Source organism: Cebus imitator, unplaced genomic scaffold, assembly GCF_001604975.1.
Source record: "Cebus imitator isolate Cc_AM_T3 unplaced genomic scaffold, Cebus_imitator-1.0 Scaffold283, whole genome shotgun sequence".
NCBI lineage: Eukaryota > Metazoa > Chordata > Mammalia > Primates > Cebidae > Cebus > Cebus imitator.
Genome location: NW_016107598.1, coordinates 2,243,311 through 2,271,237, shown reverse-complemented (window position 1 = coordinate 2,271,237; position 27,927 = coordinate 2,243,311). Strand labels below are relative to the sequence as shown.

The 27,927-nt window shown below is 37.8% G+C and overlaps 2 protein-coding genes across 3 annotated transcripts in view; one reads left to right on the top strand and one right to left on the bottom strand.

Moving 5' to 3' along the window:
• Positions 1–1,013: 1,013 nt before the first annotated feature.
• JCHAIN (joining chain of multimeric IgA and IgM) overlaps positions 1,014–27,927 on the bottom strand; it is a 59,505-nt gene continuing 32,591 nt past the window's right edge. The window contains exons 1-5 of one of the 2 annotated variants that reach the window (XM_037728907.1): positions 22,170–22,174; positions 11,901–11,988; positions 7,346–7,469; positions 2,681–2,761; positions 1,014–2,012 (exon numbers count right to left, since the gene is read on the bottom strand). In XM_037728907.1, coding sequence (XP_037584835.1) covers positions 1,799–2,012; positions 2,681–2,761; positions 7,346–7,469; positions 11,901–11,964 — 483 coding nt within the window. In that variant the 5' untranslated portion in view covers positions 11,965–11,988; positions 22,170–22,174 and the 3' untranslated portion in view covers positions 1,014–1,798. Of the gene's footprint in view, positions 2,013–2,680; positions 2,762–7,345; positions 7,470–11,900; positions 11,989–22,169; positions 22,175–27,927 lie in introns of those variants that run through there. The other variant, XM_017501641.2, reaches the window with a different exon arrangement.
• Positions 25,792–27,148, top strand: LOC108284754 (annexin A2-like). The gene has a single exon (XM_037728906.1). The coding sequence runs from the start codon at positions 25,832–25,834 to the stop codon at positions 26,849–26,851; it is 1,020 nt and encodes a 339-aa protein (XP_037584834.1). The 5' UTR covers positions 25,792–25,831; the 3' UTR covers positions 26,852–27,148.

The window sequence follows — 27,927 nt, the reverse complement described above, 5'->3', positions numbered from 1 at the left end:
AAAAAAAAAAAAACTACTAAGTCCGGCTCGGCCAAAGAGACCCCAACCCAGGTGGCACTGAAGGCATTAAGAAGCAGACACCCAGATAGAACAGCAAAGTGGGACTATCCAAGGACCAACAACCTTCTGAGTAGCCTCAGAGGACTGACAGCATTCTGGGCTGAGAGCCTCAAGCAGATTCTGACCCACGTAGTTAATATCTCTGAACAGGTGATTCTTATTAAAAAAAAGGTGTTCTGTGTTTTCACCAAGATAAACCAGGTGGGCAGCTGGTGCCTGCTTACCTGCTTACCACTGATCACAGGCAAACTAAAAAGTATTCTCCATTAGGGAGCCACGGAGGCAGGGTCACACATCTCGTGCTTAAGGAATTGTTTTAACCGGTATATGATGTACATACTATATACTGTTTTGCCACTTTAGAATGCCTCAAGCGGTTTTCAGCTTGGGGGGGAGGGGCAGCGGCTAAGTATTCCTTGCCATTGTTCTTCTTAGCAAACAATATAATTTTATCATACACTCAGCATTTCTCAACACAAAACTATGGTTTCTACTGAAGCACCAGTGTCCTATGCATATCCCTGAAGAAACATTGAATAATCGGTAGAGGTCACTAATAAATGACTATTACCATTTTTTTAAAAAAAGGAAACAGAACAATTCCTTTTCAAGAAACCAACCCTTACTAACATCCTCCCACTATTTTAAATTCAGAGTTAGCATTTACTTTCCATAGTACCCTTAGGTATATATGTCAATGGCTTTGGCTTTCTGCCATAAAGAAGTTTTATGTGCCATGATAAATATGGTATTTATCAGGATGGATTTTGCCCTTTTATTTAATTATGGGTATAAAATGACAAAGCCACCTCAACTATGTACATGTATGAGTTCAGTGATTAATGTATCGTTACATCATACTTACAAACTGTTCATCAATAGAGTTAACTTACATGCAAGAAGGTTAACATGAGCAAAGCAAACTTTTTCCAACAAATTATTTCACACAGGTATATGCTTATGAATCTATTTAATTGTCCAGACTGTGCTAGAGAATACATATCATGAAATATATATATTTCATAAAGCTCAGGTACAAAATGGATGGTTTCAAATGGAAATTTCTTATACTAACCTGATTATGAAAAAAAGAAAAATCTGTACCATCTGCTTCCAAGTCTGTTATGTCCAAATATATTTTTCATTATGCATTTAATTATTTCGCTCATTAGTTTTATAAATATTAGAGATTTCGCCTTAAATTATTTTGTAAATAGTTCTAGAACATATTTTCCAATTATTATTTTTCTAATGAGGACATATAATTGACCTATGTTTACACATATATGTTCTCTACACAGTGAAACTTTTTTTTAAAGAGAATAGTAAAGAAAATGCAGAAGCTCTGGCTCTCCAAGGCCAAAAAAAAGGCAGGTGGGGGGAGAATATGAGGAACATTTTATTATACCTCCTGATTTTCACTCCTTGAGTTTTATTTACTCCTTTTGTTTATTTGTTTAATGCTAGAAACCGTATTCTTAATGGAGCATACCTCTTCAGGTAAGCATGATAATTGACAGATTTTAATAGAGTATGAACGTATAATTGAGAAGTGATTACCTAATAAAGATAACAATGTGACTATTGTAATTATTTTGGTGGCAGGGAGTTGGTTTTACATCATTATTCAAAAAAAACCCTTAGGTTTTAAATTCATTAGTAATAAATATGCTAACTTTCTGAATCAAAATGGAGAGCCTCTCAAGCAAAAGAGCTATGCAGTCAGCAATGACTTAAATTAGTCACGATAGCAGGAATCCGGGGTTAAGGCTGCTTCCACCATTTTGGTCTCACCACCAAATACAAGTGGGACCACAGCTGTGTAGCACTTGTTTCTGTCATAAGTGTAGCAGGTCTCTGTAGCACTGTCTTCTTCATCACAGATATTGCTCTGGGTAGCAGTAACTATCTGATTATCCAGCTCCACTTCTGTAGGATCACATTTTTTACAGCTGAAAAGCAAATACATGTATTAGACAATCTCCTCAAATGCTGTCTCAAAATCTGACTACACATTTCAATCCAAAATCAATTAAGTCTTGCAGCTCTGACGTGACAACAAAGGATGACTCCTCTCAGACGTAAGCAGCTCCACAATACAGAATAGCTTATGAGATTTTCCAATCTTTAATTTATAAATATTAGTTGAAAGTAAGCAATATAATTAATGATATGATAATACGATTGTTTTCTGTACACCATACAGCAATTTCTACTGTGTTAGGCTTATTCCCAACTGCATACCTGTTTAAACAAGTTATTTATAGTAACAAGAAAGGAATTTTTTAAATATTTCTGTTAGAGTCTTAATTTCCAAAGAAACACCTGCTTGTTTATAAGATCAAATCCACGTATTGAACTAATAAGAGAAATTGGCCCTTCTATAAATGGCAACAATTTCTTCTTTAGAAAAAATGTATAGCTAATTTTTATCTGTGACAAAGTTTTATGAATTTATGATACCTAATAATTAACATAGGAATTAATGTATTCAGAAGTTCAGATTATATTTGTAAATGTTTATACCCCACCATATTTACAAAAACATTCTTACTAAGAAGGTTAATTAAAAGCTATTGACTTCCACATCTACATACTATGGGAAAGACATATATCTTACAGGTCAGACAAATGGTACACAAATTTGGTTCTCAATGGTGATGTGGGATCAGAGATATTCTCCCTGTTGTTCAGAGGAACACTAGAAGAAAAGAAAGAAAACAAAGTAAAATAATGAAATGCAGATATTGTTATTTTTGATAATAGGTATACTGCCACTATCTCATCAGAACAGTAGTTGCTGTATTTAGTACTCTATAAGCACTCTAGAATAATACCATTACTCAGTTTTTTACAGTGACTTGCTATATTTTAAATATTTCTCATTCAAAATAAACCTCACAGCAACTCCACTGTCAACTATCTTTACTGATTTGGCAATTTTTTCTTCTCCTTTAAAACTTTTCCTTTGCTTTTCCTCTAAAACTCACATTTTACCTCTGTAATAATTACATTGATGTTATTCCCACCCTTCAACAAACTTCTTCCTCTGCAGTCTCATTAATGCTCCTATATATTTATTTCGAGTGTGTGTGTGTGTGTGTGTGTGTGTGTGTGTGTATGTGTATGCCATATCATAGCTGCTTGTCTACAGAGTAGTTACTTCCCTGGGCTGTATAAGTTCCTTGAGGCAAAAACATTTATGTGTTCCCAGTGCTAGGTATGTGGCATATGCAGTATGTTCAATATTTGTGAAATGGACAGACGGATATTGTTATCCAGATTTTAGAGGAGAGGGAATCATAAATAGGAGAGGGTACTGATCCACCCAAGTTCACACAACAACTAAGTAGCAAAGCTGGAACTTTTTCATGGCGATATCCCATGAAAAATTAGATAATGATTGTCAACAAGTTCTGGTGATTTAACTTTTAAATTTTTTCAACTAACTCATCATTCCTTCTCATATGCACCCCTCCCTAACAAAATAAACAACAAAAAACTTGTGTTTTCTAACTCAGTATTTAGCAATACCATCCACATAGGTATCCAAGCCAAAAACCTGGTTATCATACCTGAATCCTCCCCTCTGTCACATACCTAATCAATCTCACAGTCCAGTTTTCTAATTATTTTCATGTGTGAAATCCATACACTTACCTCTCTTCTCGTTATTATTGCCTAATTCAGGATACCTCCATCCTCTCCTAGATTGCAACAATGTCTTCCTTTTGTCTTGACCCCTTCAAACCACTGGCCACATTATTGCCAAAACACCCTTCCTAAAATGCAAGCTTAATTTCCTTCTCTGCTTAAAACCTCTAATGTCTCTCCACAGAAGACAGGGTGTCCTCAAAATAGCATAGAAGGCCCTTCCTAATATGCCCCTAACTCTCCAGCTTCATCTCTCACAATGTCACCCTCCACAATACATGTCAGCTATAAACAACTGCAATTCCACAAATGTACCATGCTTTTCTCATCTCCAATTTTAACAATAACAGTTCTAACATATACTACTACTTACGGTGTGCCTGGTACTACGCTAAGCATATTATATAATGATCTCATATAATCCTCACAGCAATCCTGTTTCATTTTCCTAGAATGATCTGTTCCACCCCCTCAATAATCTGAAATAATTGAGTAATTATTTCACACCCCACACACATTTACCCAGCAAACTCCCATTCAGCTAACAGCCATTGTTCATCCCGCCACTTATTCCAAACACCATTTCCTGCCTCCCACTGCTACCCTTCTCCTCTCCCTGAGGATTAGACTGGGTGCCCCTCCTCAGTGCTCCTCTAACAATCCTTGCCCGTTCCTATCATAGCACTTACAATACAGCATTCTAATTGCCTTTTTCATTGTTTAACGTTTCCTGTTAGACTGTAAATCCTCTTAAGAAATGGGCCGGGCGCGGTGGCTCACGCCTATAATCCCAGCACTTTGGGAGGCCAAGGAGGATGGATCAAGAGGTCAAGAGATCGAGATCATTCTGGTCAACAAGGTGAAACCCAGTCTCTACCAAAAATACAAAAATTAGCTGGGCATGGTGGTGCGTGCCTGTAGTCCCAGCTACTCAGGAAGCTGAGGCAGGAGAATTGCTTGAGCCCAGGAGGCGGAGGTTGCGGTGAGCTGAGATCACTCCATTGCACTCCAGCCTGAGTAACAAGAGCAAAGCTCTGTCTCAAAAAAAAAAAAAAGAAAGAAAAAGAAATGGACTGTATTTTAAATAAACTGTTTTATCTCCACCACCAACCCTTAATATTTGGCAGTTATTAAATAAACATTTGTTGAATTAATGCATGAATCTATTCTTAATAAGACTTTAAAGACTCTAGTAATATCTTGAATGGCTTTACATAATGAGAGCGACAAGGGAATAAACATTTTTGAGAGGCTACTATAAGCCAAACACTGTTCTTTTATGAATTATCATATTGAATTCTCACAACCCTATAAAGTATATGTGTATATATTCATACATACATAATTATTCCTTTTTTAAGGTTTAGGAAAAAGGCTTAGTTAAGTAATTTGCCTAACGTCACATCATTTTATTAAGTGATAGAGTTGGGAATAATACCATAATGGCAGGCCGGGCGTGGTGGCTCATGCCAGTAATCCCAGCACTTTAGGAGGCCAAAGCAGGTGGATCACTTGAGGTCAAGAGTTCAAAACCATCCTGGCCAGCATGATGAAACCCCGCCTATACTAAAAATACAAAAATTAGCTGGGCGTGGTGATGCCCACCTGTAGTCCAGCTACTCGGGAGGCTGAGGCAGGAGAATTGTATGAACCCAGGAGTCAGAGGTGGCAGTGAGCCAAGATCATGCCACTGCACTCCAGACTGGGCAACAGAATGAGACTTTGTCTCAAAAAAAAAAAAAAAAAAGGAAAAGAAAAAATACCATAATGGCATAGCAATGGTAATATACTTTCAGAAATCAGAACAGGAAACATCAACACATCTGGCAAAGTGTCATAAAGTAACTGAATTATCTGATTTCAGTAAATAATATAATATAAAAAGACTCATTTCATAAAATAAAAAGATGAATTAGAGGATCTTGGAGAGTCATTTTTAAAAATCTCTCCATGGCTTAAGTGCCAATGTCATGTATACCATTCTTTCTAATTACCCACTAGTTCAGCTGTTCCATCCCTAACACAAAGCTATGTGGGCAGGATCTGAGTGGTCAAAGAAAACCTGCTAGAGGAAGTGATGGCTGAACTAAGACATGCAGATTGAGAAGGAGTTAACTAGCCTAAGAGGAGTGGAACAGGGTTCTTCAAACAGAGTAACTAGCAGATGTAAAAGGAGAAAGCACTGTGAATGTGGGGAAATAGACACGCTACAGTAGTGCTGAATTTTTAAACATAAAGTAAAAGAAAAGTGGCAATGAATGATCTTGAGAGTTATAGTAAGCTTTGTAGGTGAGGCCAAGCCCTTTGTAATATATCCTAAGATCAATGTTGGGGAAACTATCACAAGGGTTTTAAGCAGGATCGTGACAATAACTGGCACATAGATTAGGTGAATAATAACAGTAAATATTTTTAATATATCCCAGAAATATATAAGCTCTAAAAGGAATAGATATTCTCAATTTTTACAATAATCCTATTGGTTAAGCATGATTTTTTTCCTTATTTAAAGATGAAAAAGTTGAAGTTCAAAGTAGATAAGTAACTTGCATAGAAGAACACACAGCTATTAAATGGCCCAGCCAGAAATCTTTAAAAATTTTTAAAACAAAATTTTTAAACATATTATACTTTTCCCATTGATTGAATGGGATTGAATACTGTGTTCCCTTTCTATAGGAGATTTGATTGGAGGAAAACTATTAAGGTAGGAGTAGTTTACAAGAAAAGCTTATAACTGATTGGATCCAATAGAAATCTAATTTCTCAAACTGTATCAGCATTCTTGCTATTGAAAAAGAGCTATATAGCATATAAGTCTGTACTGTGTGTGAAATGAAATGAATATCTGAAATCCAACCTAAAAGTGAGACTGAAGCAAATTAATTAATGTGATCAGTCTGCCTTATCTTGATGCAGACATCTGATTACAGTGTAAAAGACTCAGTCATCTATATATGGTATAAAATAAAGCTTTAGTGTTATCTGAAGTTTCAGTTTGAGCTGCTCAAGGGCAATTGAAAGTTCTGATTCAAACTGAAATAATTTGGCCAGGCATGGTGGCTCAGACCTGTAATTCTAGCACTCTGGAAGGCCAGCACAGGAAGACAGCTTGAGCTCACAAGTTCAAGAACAGCCTGGACAACACAGTGAGACCCTGTCTCTAGAGAAAAATAAAAAATTATCCAGGTATGGTGGTGCACACCTATAATCCCATCTACTCAGGAGGATTGCTTGAGCCTGGGAGTTCGAGGCTGCAGTAAGCAGTTAACTTGCCACTGCACTCCAGCCTAGGTAACAGAGTGAGACCCTGTCTCAAAAACAAGCAAACAAAAATAAATAAATAGAAATAACTCCATATAAACTGTGCATGTTGATTACTAGATTAGAACCTTTGTTTATAATTTGTATAGCCCACTGATTTTAGCTTGCCTGTAATTTTTCATTCTTGCCCCTAATTTCAATAAAATTGCCTCAAGCTCATTCACAAGATTCAATTCTTTACTCATGTAAAGTGCTACACAGCAAAAAGGGGAGTAAAGACACAGGTATTACATTCAAACAATGGCTTAGTATCAGAAAGTATCTCTGCTTAGAACAGGAGAAAAAGAATATACGGAATGCCACATACACAATTTGGATGTTTCTCTCTACAATGTCCTCATTCGGATTATTGGAAGAACGGATGATCCTGGAAGTAATCCGGGCACATTTACATTTGTTGTCAACAAGAACAATCCTTTCATCTTCTTGGGCTTGAAAGGTAAAACGTATTAAAAAGAAAGGAAAACAAAAGTCAATTTATATATTTTGTATTGAGTTATTTTATCTTTCTTGCCTGCAGAAAAATAGTTTTATTGTTGGTTAGTCTGAGCTTTCTCCATTTGTTCTCTAAGCAGAATCTCACATCACAGTGAAGGAAATCCAAATGTACTCTAAAAGGAATTTCACTTTTTTCTTGAACCACTCTATGGAAATCTGGGCTGAAAAAATTCTGATTTTCATCTAATGCTTCTGAAAGAGGCACTGTTCTCTGAATGATGTAGCCTTGGGAAAACCAGTGTCAAATGCCAATGTGAGACAGAAAACAAAAATCTAGATTGGATTTCTCCCAGACCAAAGCAATTCATTCAAATGTGAACAAAAAAAATAGCACCTCGGGCCGGGCGTGGTGGCTCAAGCCTGTAATCCCAGCACTGTGGGAGGACGAGGCGGGTGGATCACGAGGTCAAGAGATCGAGACCATCCTGGTCAACATGGTGAAACCCCGTCTCTACTAAAAATACAAAAAATTAGCTGGGCATGGTGGCGTGTGCCTGTAATCCCAGCGACTCAGGAGGCTGAGGCAGGAGAATTGCCTGAACCCGGGAGGCGGAGGTTGCGGTGAGCCGAGATCGCGCCATTGCACTCCAGCCTGGGTAACAAGAGCGAAACTCCGTCCAAAAAAAAAAAAAAAAAAAATAGCACCTGACTTTACAAACCCAATTTAAAATGTCACAACCTTCCTGAACTCTCATTTGTACTTAAAATTTTTTTGCATAAATTGTATTATAGTTAAGAACAGGCATGTTTTCCTCCAAGATAACCTTATTTTGTAAGAGTTTTAAATATTCTCTACCCCAGCTTTCCTAAGCTAATTATTTGCCTTTTCATAATAACAATCAGATTATCATGACACATGATTCAATCAAAAAATAAGGGCTATATTTCTTATAAGAATTATTTTAAAAGATAGAGTATATATAGACATAAAGTGCTATAAATTTGCAAAAGCAATTTAGAAATATTGAGGTATAAACTCAATTAAATATGCCTGTATACAGAAAAAAAAATAAATGAATTAATACACATATGACCATTACAGCCTTAACTTTCAATGTCAACATTTATTGTCTAATCTGAATATTAGACAAAGAGGTCTGATAAATTGTTTATTTAGTTGTTATTTTGAGATAGTGTCTCACTCTGTCACCCAGGCTGGAGTACAATGGCACAATCTTGGTTCACTGTAACCTCTGCCTCCCTGATGCAAGCAACTTTCCTGCCTCACCTCCCCAAGTAGCTGGGATTATGGGCGCCCGCCACTACACCCAGATAATTTTTTTTTTTTTTTAATTTTTAGTAGAGATGGGGTTTCACCATGTTGGCCAGGCTGGTCTTGAATGCCTGACCTCAAGTGATCCACCTGCCTCAGCCTCCCAAAGTGCTGGGATTACAGAGCGACCACACCCAGCCTTGATAACTATTGCACAGAATAAACAAAGGTAATTTTGTATGATCTGGATTTGGATCAATTAAACGATTTTACTTTTATTTTTTATTTTTGAGACAGAGTTTCACTCTTGTTGCCCAGGCTGGAGTGCAATGGCGAGATCTCGGCTCACTGCAACCTCCGCCTCCCAGGTTCAAGCGATTTTCCTGCCTCAGCCTCCCAAGTAGCTGGTATAGGCATGTGCCACCACTTCTGGCTAATTTTTGTATTTTTAGTGTAGACAGGGTTTCACCATGTCTCTACTGAGCTCAAACTCCTGACCTCAGGTGATCCACCTGCCTCGGCCTCCCAAAGTGTTGGGTGTGAGCCACAGTGACCAGCCAATTACCAGGTTTTAAAAATTAAACAATAGCTTTACTTAAGTAATACTATTAAGAGTGCTAATTAAACAATAACAATGATATTAAATATTTTTTATTCCTATAGTTTTAGCTAACTGACCTTTAACAATTCCTCTCATTAAGCCTCAACTAAATAAATAAATAAATAAATAAAACAAAAAAAACAGATTTGGCACACAAATTCAAGTTATAAAGCTTAAATGATCAGAATAGCTATCATTTTAACTGGAAATCTATTCCTGAGATGATTCCCAGAGCAGAGAGGACCTAATGCAGTATTTCAGCCTTAATGATAAGAGTCATTACAAAAACATTTTAAGACCATTGTTATTGTACTTGTAATTGTTTGAAGTAATTTATAATGCATTATTACACCATTATTCATAAGTTCTTAATGAATCTTCTGACACAAGTCTGTGTAATATTGAAAAGAAACATTATGGAGTCAATTCAAGGTAATGAAATATCTCATTAACATCTGAAAGAGGTAAAATGACCTAAATGATGTCCTCTTTCCTACTTGTGTATCCATGACTCTTAAATGTTTTTTCTCAATGAAATATAAATGAGCACATAATGTCTGACCAAAAATATAGATTATTGAGGAACAAATGACTTGATTATTAAGTCTTAAATAGAAAAATGTCTATATTCTATTATGACATATCATTATTTCCTTACCAGAAACCTGGGAAGTTAATATACAAAAATATTAGGCAGCCTAATATCTATCAGAAATACATAGCTGTCAGAAAGGTACAAATACTTTCAATTCACCAAGACTTAGAGTCTAACATTTCCTCTCACCAACAGCCAGTATTTTCTCCTAACAAGCCTATTATTAAGGACTGTGCCCTACTTTATTCCAAGAGCATCTGATACATGGTAGCTGTTCAATAAATATTTGTTAAATTTAATTTAATTCAGTTCAAACAAATAAGAAAATAGATTTAACAACATATGCCAGATATGACCATAATGAGTTTACTAAAGTGATTGCCTTACGCAAGGCAGAATAGGACAGTAGAGTGCAGGCTATCGGGTCAGATTGCCCGGGTTCTACCTACTTGCTTGCTTGCTGTATGACTTTGGCAAGTTATTTCACCTCTGTAAGTCTCAACTGACTCAACTGTGTGTCAGAAATAATAATAGTATTTATGCTCAGGTGGTTACTGAGAGAATTAAATGGAATATTATATGTAAAGGAATTAGCATAATACCTAGAATATCATATTCAGTAAGTGATAGCTATTTTATATACAGATGGTCCCCAACTTACATGGTTCTACTTACAATTTTTCTACTTTATGATGCTGTGAAAGTAATATGCATTCAGTATGCTCCTCACCTACAATGGGGCTACTTCCCTATAAAGCCACTGTAAGTAGAAAGCATGATATTTTCAACTTTCAGCTTTATAGGGTTTACAGGGAAGTAACCCTATCATAAATATCACATATTTTTAGATGTTTATATATACTTATATTGTACATGCTTTACTACTAATATTTTATATTTTAAATCATTAGAAAGTTATTCTTAATGGTAAGTTAGTATAAAATGACTATTCTTAATTACAGTTCTGTCATTCTTTGTCTTGAAATAAGAACCATAGACTCAGTGTTAGGAACAATCCAGAAAAATTATTAATGTGACCTTCTCAATGAAAATTATTTAATTTTCATTGTACCTCTAAATTCAGAATGTATTTCACTTTCTGAAGCTGTTTGAAAGATCAATAGGCTAGGTGCGGTGGCTCACACCTGTAACCCCAGCACTTTGGGAGGCCAAGGCGGGCAGATCACGAAGTCAGGAGATCAAGACCATCCTAGCCAACATGGTGAAACCCTGTCTCTACTAAAAATACAAAAAATTAGCTGAGTGTGGTGGTGTGCAGCTGTAATCCCAGCTACTCGAGAGGCTGAGGCAAGAAAATCGCTTGAACACGGGAGGTGGAGATTGCAGTGAACCGAGATTGCGCCACTGCGCTTCAGCCTGGCAACCGATGGAGACTCTGCCTCAAAAAATAAAAATAAGAATAAGAAAAAATAAAAAAAGATCAATAAATAAAATAACAAAAGCTCAGTCATTAAGTTATAGGCAACCTGTATAACATTAAACATCGTTAAGGGATCATAATAAATCTGTGGGCTCAGATCCAGGAAAGCTGTTAAAACCAATACCAGCCTCTTTGGAGAAATAAAATCCCAATGCATCCCATGTTGTATTTACAGTAATTATTATTTCATTTCTCCAGAATGTTAATTTAAGAGACTCAAGGAAAGGATTCTTGATTTTTAAGATTCAATACAGACATTCACGTAAATAGGACTATCTGTAGTTAGCTAATTTCTTATTCTCTAGGTTGTAGCAAACAACTAAGAAAAGGGAAAAAAGAATAAAAAATATCTTATTTGTGTAAAGACAACTGCCATAGAAAGATAAAAGCATGTTAGGAAAAAGTGGCTGGCTAGCTGGCCAACCAAAGCATAGACATAAATGTTTAAAACTGAAGAACAGATCTATCCTATGTTTTTCCTTTTATCTGGATTCATTCTCTAAATATCACATACCTTTCACATGAACAGCTGTAACAAAAATGGCCAGGACTCCCCAGAAGAGCAAATGGTTCTTCATCTTGACTTCACTTCTTTTGAAAAACTGGAGCAAAAGTCAGAGTTAAGGTGTGTGATCTATAAGGAGTGTGCAAATGATGGTGCTTCTGCTTTCTTAAAATAACACTCCAGGCAGCTAACAAACTAAAAACAATCACAACTGCGGTTAAAGTCTGAAGTTTAAATGCTGAACTGGAAAAATGTATGACTCACATTTAAGTATTTTCTTGCAAAGCATCCCAAGAAAAGAAAAACATCATTTGATGCAGTCATTTTTATTTTGCATCTACCCTATATAAATGTTTAAACCAGAAGATTAATAATAATTTCAAGTCAGGATTCCATTAAGAATGTTGAAATAGGGATTTTCCATTTTATTACCTGGATATATTCATATCAGTTTTCAAATCAGATATCTGACATTTGTCCTGCCTAGAATAATAAATGAAGGGAAGAGAAGGAGGAGGGATGCAGGAAGGAATGGAGAAATGAAAGCCCTTTAAGGTCCCAACTGTATCTCATGTTAATTTTTCATACTAGTCCTTAATTAACCAAGCTACCGGACTTAAATATATATTTTGTATATATTTCACAAAATACACATTTTGTATATATTTTGACTACTTCATCTTATAAACTCAAATATAGAATTGGAATTAGAAGCTGGTAGATACTCGGCTGGGCAAAGTGGTTCATGCCTATATTCCGGCCGGGCACGGTGACTCTCGACTGTAATCTCAGCACTTTGGGAGGCCTAGGCAGGTGGATCACTTGAAGTCAGGAATTGAAGACCAGCCTGACCAACATGGTGAAACCCTGTCTCTACTAAAAATACAAAAATGAGCTGGATATGGTGGCCAGCACTTGTAATCCCAGCTACTTAGGAGGCTGGGGCCTCCACTTGATTCTCTGCTTGAGAATTGCTTGAACCTGGGAGGCAGAGGTTGCAGTGACAAGATGGCGCCACTGCACTCCAGCCTATGTCAAAACAAAACAAAACAAAACAAAACAAAAAAGGCTGGGCACAGTGGCTCACACCTGTAATCCCAGCGCACTTTGTGGGGCCAACGCAGGTGGATCACGAGGTCAGGAGTTCCAGACCAGCCTGGCCAAGATGGTGAAACCTCATTTTTCCTAAAAACTACAAAAATAGCAGGCATGGTGGCAGGTGCCTGTAATCTCAGCTACTCAGGAGGCTGAGGCAGGAGAATCGCTTGAACCCGGGTGGCAGAGGTTGCAGTGAGCCAAGATTGTGCCACTGCACTCCAGCCTGGGCAACTGAATGAGACTCAGAAAAAGCTGGTAGATTGGTAGATACTAGATAAATAAGTTGCCATATTTCAATTTGATAGCATTAAGGCTGGCCTTGTGTCTAGTTATACCTTTTAGAATTGTAAACCCGTAAGATGATTTTTATTTGAGATGCCTCAACAGAAAACTGAATCACTGCAGTATTTTGTGTAAAATTTTTTTCACTTAATGTCTTTTTTTTTTTTGAGAGGGAATTTCACTCTTATTGCCCAGGCTGGAGTGCAATGGTGCAGTCTTGGCTCACTGCAACCTCTGCCTCCCAGGTTCAAGTGATTCTACTGCCTCAGCCTCCCAAGTAGCTGGGATTGCAGGCATGCACCACCATGCCCAGCTAATTTTATATTTTTAGTAGAGATGAGGTTTCTCCATGTTTGTCAGGCTGGTTTCAAACTCCCGACCTCGGGTGATCCGCCCGCCTCAGCCTCCCAAAGTGCTGGGATTACAGGTGTGAGCCACCATGCTCGGCCTAATGTCATTTTTTTTAACTGAGCTTTTGGACAGAGCACCCCCCACACTCCCACTCCAATGTGCTAGAATTTCCTGTCTTTTAAGCAAGGTTGGTTCCAAGAATGTGTTAGTTACACAAATGCATCAAATCTGTGTTACTTTCAGTTCTCAGCTCTAATTTTTGGAGGGACTCCTACAATTTTAACAGGTAATTAGGAGTACTTCATGATCATAAATAAGGCAAACAGACTTCATAGCTAGAAGCAGGAAATGACAAGATGAGAGACATTAAAGGGTAGCACATGATTGCACTTCTTCAAAGCATATGTTCTGAAAGTCTGCAAGAACAAAGTGCCAGGCACTATCACATGCAATATTACTATACTGTCAAAGTTTATTCTTATTTTAATTTCTACTATCAGTAGGACTTAGCAACTACTTGAGTTCAGGGGAAATATACTGACATGGCATGAACAGTTTTACCTATTAAGAAAAGAAACAGACCTGAAAGCACATTATTTTAGTTTGTGGTCAGAATGTCAAAACAAATGACCACTCTAAAATGTCCTCACCCCTAACTGAAGTTTCTAAATAACTGACTTGTTCAATCACAAAAAAAGTAATTAATAGCTGAATACCATGTTAATTCTTGAAAAATAAACTCAAGGCTAGACTGTCTTCCCAAAGCAAGTTCGACAAATCCTTGGAAACAAATTAAAGTTTCCCCCAAATCTTCTTTTTTATAACAGCAAAGATTATTTAACTTAAAATTACTAACCTAGAGAAAACTCTATATTTGATATTTTCACTCTTATAATCCTGCATTTTTATATTTTTATTATGTAAACTATAAATCTCAAATAAATTGTGTTAATAAAAATAAGGTGTACACATTTGCCATTAAAAGAGAATTACCTATGCTGGCAACTTAGGATCTGGACTAGTGTTTTGCCTCGTGAGCTCTAGGGATCATCTGACTAGAACCTCCCGTAGTGCTGGTTAAAATATGGATTTATGGGCTACATGCAGAATTTCTGGAGATGTACCCTTGGAATACATATTTTCTTTCTTTCTTTTTTTTTTTTTTTTTTTGAGATGGAGTCTCGCTCTGTCGCCCAGGCTGGAATGCAGTGATGCCATCTCAGCTCACTGCAACCTCCACCTCCCAGGTTCAAGCCATTCTTCTGCTTCAGCCTCCCCAGTAGCTGGGACTACACGTGCATGCCACCATGCCCAGCTAATTTTTGTATTTTTAGTAGAGACGAGGTTTCACCATATTGGCCAGGCTGGTCTCAAACTCCTGACCTCATGATCCACCTGCCTCGGCCTCCCAAAGTGCTGGGGTTACAAGCGTGAGCCACTGCGCCCAGCCGGAATATATATTTTCAAAAAACATCCCAGTTGATTCTGATGTGCACTGAAGGTTGAAAACTAATAGACAAAAAGCCTGGCCTGGAGTAGGAGGTAAGGGGTTGCAACATTAGCTATTTACGGAAGAAAAAAAGTTTAATAAAGGTAATTTTTAAATAAATAGCCATACTGAAAAGTCAGTTAAGGTTTGTATTGGCTTATAATTCTGTGCTATAGGTGAACTGCTGTATATTCTTTTTAGCATTAACCTGCTATATACACATAGAAGTTCCAGTTTAATTTTTAAACCATTTCTTTTCCAGTTTTAGTTACTTTTTGCCACTAAAAAATGTAAAATGTGAATAGTAGAACCCTTTACATGCGTGTTAAGTGATTGAGAACTTAGCCATGTGTTCTAAATTCTTAGCCAAAAAAAGGCTTATTTTTCTACATTCATGTTTAAGATTTGTGTAGTAAGATGCTCAGTGATAGACTCAGCTGTATAAAAGAGATCTTAAAGGTAATTTAGTCTCACCTTCATGACTCTCACTCAAATTTATTTTTCAATATTCTATTTAACTGAGTTCATCATTTGTTTGAAAATCATCCGAAATAATTGGATGCTTCACTCCCTGTGGACACAGCTTATTATATTTTGGGATACTCCAATCGTGACAAGACTTTATTCTTAAGGGACACAGAGAATATGTATCAGTTTTCCTCCTATCTCACTGGTGACTTCTTCTGGGTCTCTTGCTAAATTTTTCTCTGAATATTGAAGGCATTAAGCCTTAATCCTCATCTTTTATATTATCTTAGCCTCTACCTAATTAATTTTACTTTATCCCATGCCTTTAAACTTAGGGCACACTGAGGACTCTCAAATGTATAACTTTAACTTTGACCTTGCCCATTGATCTCTGAATGCCTATGCCCAACTTTTTATTTTATATCTCAATGTAGCTATCTAAATGGGCGTCTAAAACTTCACTAGGTAAAATGGTACTCTTGATGACCAATCCACCCTCACACTCACATACCAATCTCTTTTTGTCTCAAGTTTTCTCCCATCTCAGTAAATGGTACCTCTATCAGTTACTCAAGCCAAAATCCTCTTCTTCAGTTCCTTTATTTTCCTCTCCCTCACATCCAATTTACCAGCATGACCTGTTGGCTTTCTCTCCAAAATATATCCCACATTCATCTGATTCTCTTCATTTTCACCACCAACCTAGTCCAAGCCTCCATCCTCTTTCCTGGACTACCACAATAGCTTCTAAAATAAAAAGTAACTTTTCCTCTCCCTCAGCATTGGTGACTAAGGCACACAGATCATAAACAAGAATGACTAAATACCACAAATCTAAAGCAAGCCAAATACTTCCTCCAAGGTTTGTTAAGAGGCAACAAAGCCAGACACAGTGGTGCATGCCCGTAGTCCCAGCTACTTAGGAGGCTAAAGCAGGAGTATTGCTTGAGGCCAGGAATTCAAGTCCAGGCTAAGGAAGACAGCAGGAGTTTTCAATGTATAACTATTATATAACCCATAAACATGTTTTCTAAAAAGAGGCAATAGAACTCAATTTACTTCCATCAACCAGCACTCTACCATTTCCATATACTCCCATCTCCAGTCTTTAGAAGACTAGGGAGGAAAGAGGGGGGATGTCATAACACCAGCTGTCACCTTGTTGAAATCATAGTGTTTGTAATAAGAGACTCTCACACACAAAGCCCACCTTGCTTCACCCTTGGGAGAGTAAAAGTGGGGCACTTTCCTCTATTCAGGTGGGGAGAATTTCAAGAAAATCACTCAAAGAGATCAGGGACCCTGAAAGAAGGGGAAATTGAGAAGCAATATGGCATAGTTAAGAGAAAGAGCTCTGAGCCTGACTGATCGGGTTTGTCTTCCAACTCCACCCCTCTCTAACTGGGTAACACTGGACAAACCTTGAACATATCACTTAATCTCACTTAAGTTCCTCTATTTGTAAAAGCAGAAAAGTAATATATGCCTCATAGGATTGTTGTCAGGGTTAATATGCATTACATCTGTTACACCATGTGAAGAAGTTAGATCATGGCACACAATAAGTGTTATATAAGTACTAGTTACTTATTATTGTTATCATCTTTATCATCATTATGTCTTAACTCCTTATGGAGTTGCAGAAAATGCAGCTACCAACTGCAATGAAGCTTGGGGAAAGCATTCCTGGGAGAACTTGACATGTCCCCTTGGGTTGTGGACATGCAGGAACGTCAAAAATAATACATGAGCATGCAAGTATAAAGGAAAATATCCAAAGTTTCCCACTTAGGATGGGTGAAGACACCTGGAAGAAATGTTAGCTTTATTTGTAATATCCTAAAACTGGAAGCAGTCTAAATGTCCAAAAACAAATTGGATAAACAAATTGTGGTATATCCATTACTCAGTAATAAAAATGAATAAACTACTGATAAGACACAATATGGATGAATTCTCAAAATAATTATTCTCAGGGAAAGAAGCCAGATAAATTTTTTTAAAGAAAGTATATATGATTCCATATTTGGATATATGTAAATTTTTTTCTAGAAAATTCAAGCAAATGCATAGTGACAGCAGATCAGTGATTATCTGGGAAGGTGGGGACACAGAGAAGGAAAGGTGGGACTATAAAAGGGCATAAGGGATCTTTTGACGATGAATGTGTTCATTATCTTTGTGATGATAATGAATTCACAGGCATACCACATATGTCAAAATTGATCAAATTGTACAGTTCAAATGTACAACTAAAATGAGTTTGAGATACAAATTTTTAGACTGAACTAGACTTTTTAAAAATGAGCTTTACTTTTTATAGCAGTTTTAGGATCACAGCAAATAAGCTAGATTTATAATAATGAAAAAGTATTTTAAAATTATGGAATCTTCTTAAAACCTTGTCAAAAAGGCAAAGAAAGATTCATTTATAGTAAATGAGAGGCAATAATTGGAGGAAAATATGGTTTCATGTTACAACTCATTAAACTGTTCACTGTTCCAAACTCTTCTCTAGCCTTAACTGCCACAATTCATTGTCCATTTACCATGAAAAGTGATCTTTTCAAAAGGTAAACCAGATCATACCTGATTTAAAACCCTCCAGTGGCTTCTCATTACACTTAGAATAAATTCAGAGTCATTAGCCTTCCTGATTTCCCACAACTCCCCCTTCCACTCATCACTCTCCAGCTACTCTGCTCAAGGCCTTCGTATTGTCTTAGTCCCTCTATGGGCTGCAACACTTTCCATAGCCTTGCATGGCTGGCCCCTTATCATCAAGTCTCAACTCCATTGTCATTGCCTCAGAGAGAACTCTTTTGGCTGAGAATCATCCTAACCAATCACCAATCACCATCATATTGCCCTATTTTACTTTCTTCACAGTATTTATTATTATTATTAGAAATTATTTAGTTTACTTAGTCATATCTGTCTCTTCTTCATTAGAATAAAAGCTCCTTAACAGTGGTATTGTCTTGCTGCTTACTCCTATTTGCAAAAACAAGTGCAGGATTGCCTCATGTATATTGACTGAATGAAAGATGAATGGAGAACATTTTTATAAGAAGTTGAAAGCTGCCTCTAAGTTTACATCTTCTAACAACATTAGTCTATTTTGTGGATAGGCTCCATATTATCAATGTCCTATTTAAAGAGTAGTATCTAGATACATATTCAATAGTCAAGTGTTAAATGGCCAGTACAAATAATAGCAGAACTTAACATTTTTCAATAAATGCCACTTAAGGTGATAATATCTCTTTATTGGCAGCTATGTTACACTTTTGGCTTCAATTAAAGTGTACCATCTCATTTTTAAAAAATAAGTGTTTCTATAAAGTAATGACTTTCCCATATTTAATATTTAAACAACTTAGGTTTGGGCATGATATTTAGCATTGGTCCATAAGTTTTATCTTGCTAAACACAGACCAACATTAAAACGTCTTAGATTCTTTTTTAAATCCAGATTCGGAAACCTAGCACATTAGTTATTTCTCTCAGTTTTACAGTAACTGCAAACTTGACACGTCATCAGATCCTTATTGAAGTCATTAAGAAAAATGTTTTATGGGATAGTACTTAAGATAGACTTTTGCAGCACACATCTAAAGTCCTAGCTCTATTAACACCAGTCCATTAATAAGCACGTTTTGGGTACAGTAGTTCAGCTCAAGTTAACTCAAACATCCATACTATCACACAGACTCAAAGTCTGGGTTTCATCCATAAGGTAATATAAATACTTATCATAAAAGACCAATCTATCCTTTATTCTCTATTTTTAATATCATCTCATTTCTCCTCTTGAAAGCCTTCCCTAATATAAAAGGAGTCCTGATAGCAGCCTGGCATTTTGCCACTTAAACTCTTAAAAGGGATGATGATGTTTTTTAATAGCCCTCTTGGCCTTAAACCTGAGACACAGCTGAAATCTCGTGGTTTTCCTTTTAATGGATTAATTTCTACATTTAGTGTAATAATTCACATTTCCCATTTGTCCTTGTACTGTATGTGAAAAAAAAATTTACTAATAAACAGTATTGCTCAATTGGCTCTAAAAATCAGGAGGGAAAATATGAAATCTACATGAAACCTTGAATTAAATGTCAATTTGTAAATTCCAAGTAACCCAAAAATCTTTTAGATTTAGAAATAACTTATTAGCATTCCCAAATATGCTAGAAAAAAGAAATCTTTTTTTTTTTTTTGCATGTGTAATACCCTAAATATATTTGACAGAATCTTTAGTGTTATCAGTCCTGGATCTCCTTAAAAAGTATCTGCTTTCATCTCCTTAGCACTCTCATGAATAGATTCCAGAATCTATTTATTTCAGAGGATATACAAAGAAATAATTGTAAAAGAACACTGTAAAATGTATACGTGAGATAAGCATTTTGTATCTGAAAAATTTACAAAGTCTATTACAGAGGAATTCCATGTCTACTTTTACAACCCCAGGAACACATAACAACCCCAGAAACCCAGAATTAAATAACACACTTGCAAGGAATATGGAGAGGAAATTGAGATATTTATTTCCCTAAAATATAGCTTCTAAAATATTAAAGGGTCATCAAAAGCACAGCCTTTAAATCTTCTCCATATATATCATATCTCTAACTTCTATACTTTTGAGACACTAAACAATACAAAAGTAACTTTCTTTTTTTTTTTTTTTTTTTTTTTTGAGACGGAGTTTCGCTCTTGTTACCCAGGCTGGAGTGCAATGGCGCGATCTCGGCTCACCACAACCTCAGCCTCCTGGGTTCAGGCAATTCTCCTGCCTCAACATCCCGAGTAGCTGGGATTACAGGCACGCGCCACCATGCCCAGCTAATTTTTTGTATTTTTAGTAGAGACGGGGTTTCACCATGTTGACCAGGATGGTCTCGATCTCTTGACCTCATGATCCACCCGCCTCGGCCTCCCAAAGTGCTGGGATTACAGGCTTGAGCCACCGTGCCCGGCCCAAAAGTAACTTTTGAATCAACCCAGAGAAATAAACCGAGGGAAGATTCTATCGTCACTGGAGGAAAGATCTGCTGCCAAGAGAACCTAACAGCAAAAACCATCTTCAAGGGAAGTGAAACAAGACAAAGCTTTCAACGTGGAAAATTCATTCTATGTATGTGTATATATGCATATCATGAATATATAACTGCTATTACTACAAAACTAAAATTCCCCCAATATCCCAGAATTTTGAAAATCATTCATGTATAAAATTATTAACAAAGGATAAAGAGAAAGAGGGGTGTGTGTGTGTGTGTGTGTGTGTGTGTGTGTGTGTGTGTGTTTTGAGATGGAGTCTCATTCTATCACCCAGTCTGGGGTACAGTAGCACAACCTTGGCACACTGCAACCTCTGCCTCCCAGGTTTAAGCAATTCTTGTGCCTCAGCCCCACCAAGTAGCTGGGACTACAGACATGCACCACCACACCTGGCTAATTTTTGTATTTTCAGTAGAGACGGGGTTTCCCCATGTTGGCTAGGCTGATCTTGAACTCCTGACCTCAAGTGATCCTCTGGGCTCAGCTTCCCAAAGTGCTGGGACTACAAGTGAGAGAAATTGTGCCCAGCCTGGTTGCTATGACAAAACTGAGCTAAAGTTCTTGATCTGACAATCTGTTGTCCTACCAAGATCCTTGCTGGGTTGCTCTGAACTTCCTTAAACTACTGTAGGGCACTCTCTGTCCAAACCCACAAGAGCAGACATGACTTACGCAGAATCATTATCAATAAAAGTTTCTAAATAAGTTTAATAATATTAAGGAATACAGAAGCAATTGCAACTGTATTTGCAATGTTTGGGAGGGACATTCTGCCTAACCTAGAGTCAGGCAAATACTATTCCAAGAAAGGAAACAGCAAGTAAAAGGCACAAAACAAGTAAGGGCACAGGATGAGGAGCAGGAAGGAAGGCCCTTGTAGCTGTAGCAGAGTGAGAGGGAGAATCATAGTAGATAACAATACTATGCACTTTATAGGATTAACTTTTTTCTCTCTTTTTTTTTTTTGAAATGGAGCCTCACTCTGTCACCCAGGCTAGAGTGCAGCGACATAATCTCAGCTCACTGCAACCTCCACCCTCTGGGTTCAAGCAATTCTACTGCCTCAGCCTCCAGAGTAGCTGGGACTACAGGCATACACCACTACACCTGAATTTTTACTTTTTTTTTTTTTTTGAGGCAGTTATTTATTTATTTATTTATTTTTTTTTTTTTGAGGCAGTCTTGCTTTTTCGCCAGGCTGGAGTGCAGTGGCACAATGTCGGCTCACTGCAACCTCTCCCGGATTCAAGCAATGCCCCTGCTGCAGCCTCCTGAGTAGCTGGGACTACAGGCACATTCCATCACACTCGGCTAATTTTTTGTTTTTTAGTAGAGACAGGGTTTCACCATGGCCAGGATGGTCTCGATCTCTGACATCATGACCTGCCCACCTCGGCTTCCCAAAGTGCTAGGATTACAGGCGTGAGCCACCGGGCCCAGCCAATTTTTGTATTTTTTGTAGACACAGGGTTTCTCCATGTTGTCCAGGCTAGTCTCAAACTCCTGACCTCAAGTGATCCACCCACCTCAGCCTCTCAAAGTCCTGGGATTATAGGCTTGAGACACTGGGCCCAGTTCTTTCCCCCATTTCAATTGTACAAGCTTAGAATCTATTTTGAATTTCAGAATCAATCTTAGTCATTCTAAAGCTAAAGGTAGACAGCCTAAGCCTCTTAACTTCCGGTCCATTTTACCTCTCACAATACCAAGACCCATTAATACTATGTTTTCACATCCATATGGAGAAATTTCTTCTAAATGGCATTTTTGGGAGTTGGGGGAATTGAAAATTAGACTTAATCATTTCACAATGTATACATACATCAAAACATCACATTGTACACCATAAATATATACAATAAAAAACTTAGAAATCCATAACTTAAGTAGCTATGTGAAATAATGAGAAATGGTTTTATCTGAAAAAAAAAATGCTTTAGCTGGCTGGACACAGTGGCTGACTCCTGTAACAACTTCGGGAAGCTGAGGCTGGTGGATCACCTGAGGTCAGAAGTTTGAGACCAGCCTAGCCAATATGGTAGAACACCATGTCTACTAAAAATACAAAAATTGGCTGGGTGTGGTGGAGCACATCTGTAAACCCAGCTACTTGGGAGGCTGAGGCAGGAGAATCGCCTGAATCCAGAAGGAAGAGGCTGCAATTAGCCAAGATTATGCTGCTGCACCCCAGCCTGGGCAACAGAGCAAGACTCTGTCTCAAAAATAATCTTTAGCTTATTTTTGCAGAGATATACACTGAATGGTTTTTTTGCCCTGAGATTATAAGAGCATTAAATGATTAAAAGTCAAACAGAGAATTTTTACTCAACTTTTGATACCCTTTGCTACCCTCCTTCCCAGTCTTTGTGACTTCCTACTTCATTAAATGTCTGATAATACTAATTGGCATTTTTTAACCACAAACATTTTTGCTCTTATATGCAGAGTTTCTTCAAATATTGATCTCTATCTAAGCACATTATATGAAAAATTTATATTTAGATATCAGGAGGGAAAATCCAGTCAGCTATGTGCAGTAGCTCACACCTGTAATCCCAGCACTTTGGGAGGCCAAGGCAATCTGATCATTTGGGGTCAGGAGTTCAAGACCAGTCTGGCCAATATGGTGAAACCCATCTCTACTAAAAATACAAAAATTAGCTGGGAGTGGTGACTCATGCCTGTAATCCCAGATACTTGGATGCTGAGGCAGGAGAATTGCTTGAATCTGGGATACAGAGGTTGCAGTGAGCCAAGATTGTGCCACTGCACTCCAGCCTGGGCGACAGAGTAAGACTCTATCTCAAAAAAATAAATAAATAAAAGCAAAAGCTGAATTTTAAAAGAATTCAAAATATGAGGAAGAAACTTCAAATTCTTACTAAACCAAACAAAAAAAACTGACATTTTTTTTCCAACAGCTTTCCATATAGACTTTTAGGGTAGTCTTCTGTGGTTAAATGTTTATATGGAGAACTGCACCTGTGTTGTGGTCGGCTTTTAAATAAACCTGCACCTGCAGTGGCTTTTCATAGAACTGCTGTTTGAGATATTACATGTCAGTGGTTTGATCATCACACAGAGCTATTTCCCTTCACCATGTTACCTGCTGGCAGATCCTAATTTAAAAAGGGCCTATTTCCAAAAATTCATTTGAAAAAAATCTGGTTAGATTTCATGGTAATCTCTCATCCAAGTCATGGCACCAAAAAAAAAAAAAAAAAAAAAAAAAGATTTCATAGTAATCTCTCTAGGGACACTATAATAAAAATAAGGTTTCCAGGATACCCCTCAAACAAGAATATGCTCCCTTCATTTCATCCACTCCAGTGGTCTGGTCTTTCTCTGCTTTATGGGAACTTTTGATTGATTCCTGGGAGAGGCTTCTGCTCTAATCAAATCTGTCTGCTTTCCTTTTCCTGTATATGATCTGCTAATTCCTGTTTCAGAATCTTTTTTAGTCTATCATTTTCCTTACCATAAATTTATTTCTTTCCTTCCTGCTCATGCTCATGAAAAATCCTAAAATCTTCCAAACTAATTCAAATAGGTTTTAATGTCACTCCATTCTGTTCACTCCTTTACTCTGTTTCTTCATTGCTAATAAATTCATCTTATATCTTGTATACCATTGTACTCGGTTGGCATATTACTTTATTTTTATTACTTTTCTTCATATATATGTAATTTATATTCTATATTAATGTTTTCTGGACATGGAGGGGCGTTCATAAAAAGTAATATCAGAAAGCACCCCCCAAAAAGATATTAAGGAACACCAAAAGGGAACTCTAAAGATTTAGTTGGGAAAGTAGGTGAGAAAATACAATTTTTCTTGTTCTAACTCTTCTATTCAGAGTGTTTACATCAGATGTAAGTGCCATACTAAATTCATTTTCCCTAATAAGAAGAAAGTATAAATCTATGGTGAGGAATATCCAGTCAGTTATTTTTAAAATATCAGATGCAACTGTAAAGATGTGACTTAAGAGACACTTTTACTCAGTCTTCCTACTGAACAAACAGCAAGAGCTCTGGAGTCAGTTATTGCCTGGGTGCAAATGGGACTCTGAAAAGTTATAAATTCTTGTTTTCTCAGTTTCATCTATAAAACGGACATCACTGTAGTACATACTTCATAAGATTGATGAGAATTAAACTGATAAGTATAAAGCATTGAACATGCTAGAACATGGCTACAACATATAAACAATTATTCTAGCATAATGCTTAGCTCTGAATCTGCCTACTCTTCATATCCATATTCCCAGGACCCTGATTTAGACACAAAAACTCATCACTTAGATGACTATCACAATCTTCACTAACTTCCTTCTGTCAATTTTCCAGTCCTTCCCTGTTTAAAACCGTCCAATGATTCCCCTTTGCCCATAGCATAATGTATCTCTACCCAAAACAGATATAGATCAAGGTCATGTTTGCAAATAGCTATTAAATTCTTAGGTCATTTTTAATAATTTATAATACCTTACTGAAATTTTACAGAGCTTGTTTTTTATTTTTTTGGTGTTTTTGAGACAGAGTTTCACTTTGTTGCCCAGGGTGGAGGGCAGTGGTGCAATCTTGGCTCACTGCAAACTCTGCCTCCCAGGTTCAAACGATTCTCCTGCCTCAGCCTCCTGAGTAGCACACTGCCACACCCAGCTAATTTTCGTATTTTTAGTAGAGATGGGGTTTGACCACGTGGGCCAGGCTAGTCTCGAATTCCTGGCCTCAAACAATCAGCCTGCCTCGGCCTCCCAAAGTGCTGGGATTACCAGCATGAGTCACTGTGCCCAGCCAATCAAAGCCTTTTTAATTTGACACCTGGAGATATATAGTCTTATATATTAGGTAGCAAGTAAATAGTATTAACACTTTTGGTCCGCTAGTTCACGTGTGCTAGCTACTTAAGTCAAAACAATCTAAAATCGTATTTTATTTGCTTTTTAAATATCAAACATGGTCCCATGTTCCAATTGAATTTCAAAGACGTCAGAACCAGTGGCCACCCAGGGAGCCGCAGGTCCTGCACGGCTGTAGCCGGTGGGCTTTCCACCGCCCTCTGGAAAGTGTCCCCATCTGTTCTAAGTTACTGTACTCGAAACAAACGTGCACTTGTGCAGTTGAACTGACCATCAGGAGGAGAGCAGTGTGGGAGGATGAGAGGGGAGAGTCTTCCTTCAAAATGTCTACTGTTCACAAAATCCTGTGCAAGCTCAGCTTGGAGGGTGATCACTCTACATCCCCAAGTGCATATGGGTCAGTCAAAGCCTACACCAACTTTGATGCTGAGCGGGATGCTTTGAACACTGAAACGGCCATCAAGACCAAAGGTGTGGATGAGGTCACCATTGTCAACATTTTGACCAATCGCAGCAGTGCACAGAGACAGGATATTGCCTTTGCCCACCAGAGAAGGACTAAAAAGGAACTTGCATCAGCACTGAAGTCAGCCTTATCTGGCCACTTGGAGATGGTGATTTTAGGCCTATTGAAGACACCTGCTCAGTATGATGTTTCTGAGCTAAAAGCTTCCATGAAGGGGCTGGGAACCGACGAGGACTCCCTCATTGAGATCATCTGCTCAAGAACCAACCAGGAGCTGCAGGAAATTAACAGAGTCTATAAGGAAATGTACAAGACTGATCTGGAGAAGGACATTATTTCGGATATATCTGGTGACTTCCGTAAGCTGATGGTTGCCCTGGCAAAGGGCAGAAGAGCAGAGGATGGCTCTGTCATTGATTATGAACTGATTGACCAAGATGCCCGGGATCTCTATGACGCTGGAGTGAAGAGGAAAGGAACTGACGTTCCCAAGTGGATCAGTATCATGACGGAGCGGAGCGTGTGCCACCTCCAGAAAGTATTTGATAGGTACAAGAGCTACAGCCCTTATGACATGTTGGAGAGCATCAGGAAAGAGGTTGAAGGAGACCTGGAAAATGCCTTCCTGAACCTGGTCCAGTGTACTCAGAACAAGCCCCTGTATTTTGCTGATCAGCTGTACGACTCCATGAAGAGCAAGGAGACTCGAGATAAGGTCCTGATCAGAATCATGGTCTCCCGCAGTGAAGTGGACATGTTGAAAATTAGGTCTGAATTCAAGAGAAAGTACAGCAAGTCCCTACACTATTACATCCAGCAAGACAGTAAGGGTGACTACCAGAAAGCGCTGCTGTACCTGTGTGGTGGAGATGACTGAAGCCCAACGCAGCGTGAGCATCCAGAAATGGTGCTCCCTGTGCTTCCAGCTAACAGGTCTAGAAAACCAGCTTGCGACTAACAGTCCCTATCGCCGGCCCTGTGAGGATGACGTTAGCATTGCCCCTACCCTCATTCTAGTTGCCTAAGCATCGCCTGGCTTTCCTGTCTAGTCTCTCCCAAAAGCCAAAGAAATGAACATTCCAAGGAGTTGGAAGTGAAGTCTGTGATGTGAAACACTTTGCCTCCTGTGTACTGTGTCATAGACAGTTGAATAAACTGAATTTGTACTTAAAAAAAAAAAAAGACATCAGAATCTCTCTCTAAAGAGATCCCTTTATCAAACTATCTAGAGGACATCTAGACACTTAAATGGCTTCACTGATACCTCAAATCAAACATATACAAAACTTTCCATTTCCTGGCCCCTGCTTAAATCTTTTATTTTATTTTATTTTTATTTCTTTATTTTGAGACAGGGTCTTGCTCTGTCGCCCAGGCTGGAATGCAGTAATGTGATTTCGACTAACTGCAACCTCTGCCTCTTGGGTTCAAGAGATTCTCCTTTCTCAGCCTCCCGAGTAGCTGGGACTGCAGGTGAGCACCACCACACCCAGCTAAATTTTGTATTTTTAGTAAAGATGTGGTTTCACAATGTTGGTCGGGTTGGTCTTGAACTCCTGACCTCAGGTGATTCACCTGCCTTGGCCTCCCAAAATTTTGGGATTACAGGTGTGAGCCCCCACAGCCAGTCCCCTGCTTAAATCTTTAATCCTGTTTTCTCTCTTAATGGAAGGTACATAATCCATTTGCTCATCCAAGAAAACTTCTCAACCTCATATTTAACCAGACCCTCAATTATATAATACCATTGGCTAATTAACTCTTAATCTGCATACTTTTCATATGCTTATTCCCAGGACCCTGATTTAGACATGAAAACTCATCACTTAGATGACTATCACTATCTTGTACTTGCACTAACTTCCTTCTGTCAATTTTCCAATCCTTCCCTGTTTAAAACCCTCCAATGATTCCCCTTTGCTCATAGCATAAATAATGTATCTCTACCCAAAA

What these genes read in the sequence shown, in the direction of transcription:
- LOC108284754 (XM_037728906.1), top strand. Translation starts at nt 25,832, where the DNA reads ATGTCTACTGTTCACAAAATCCTGTGCAAGCTCAGCTTGGAGGGTGAT.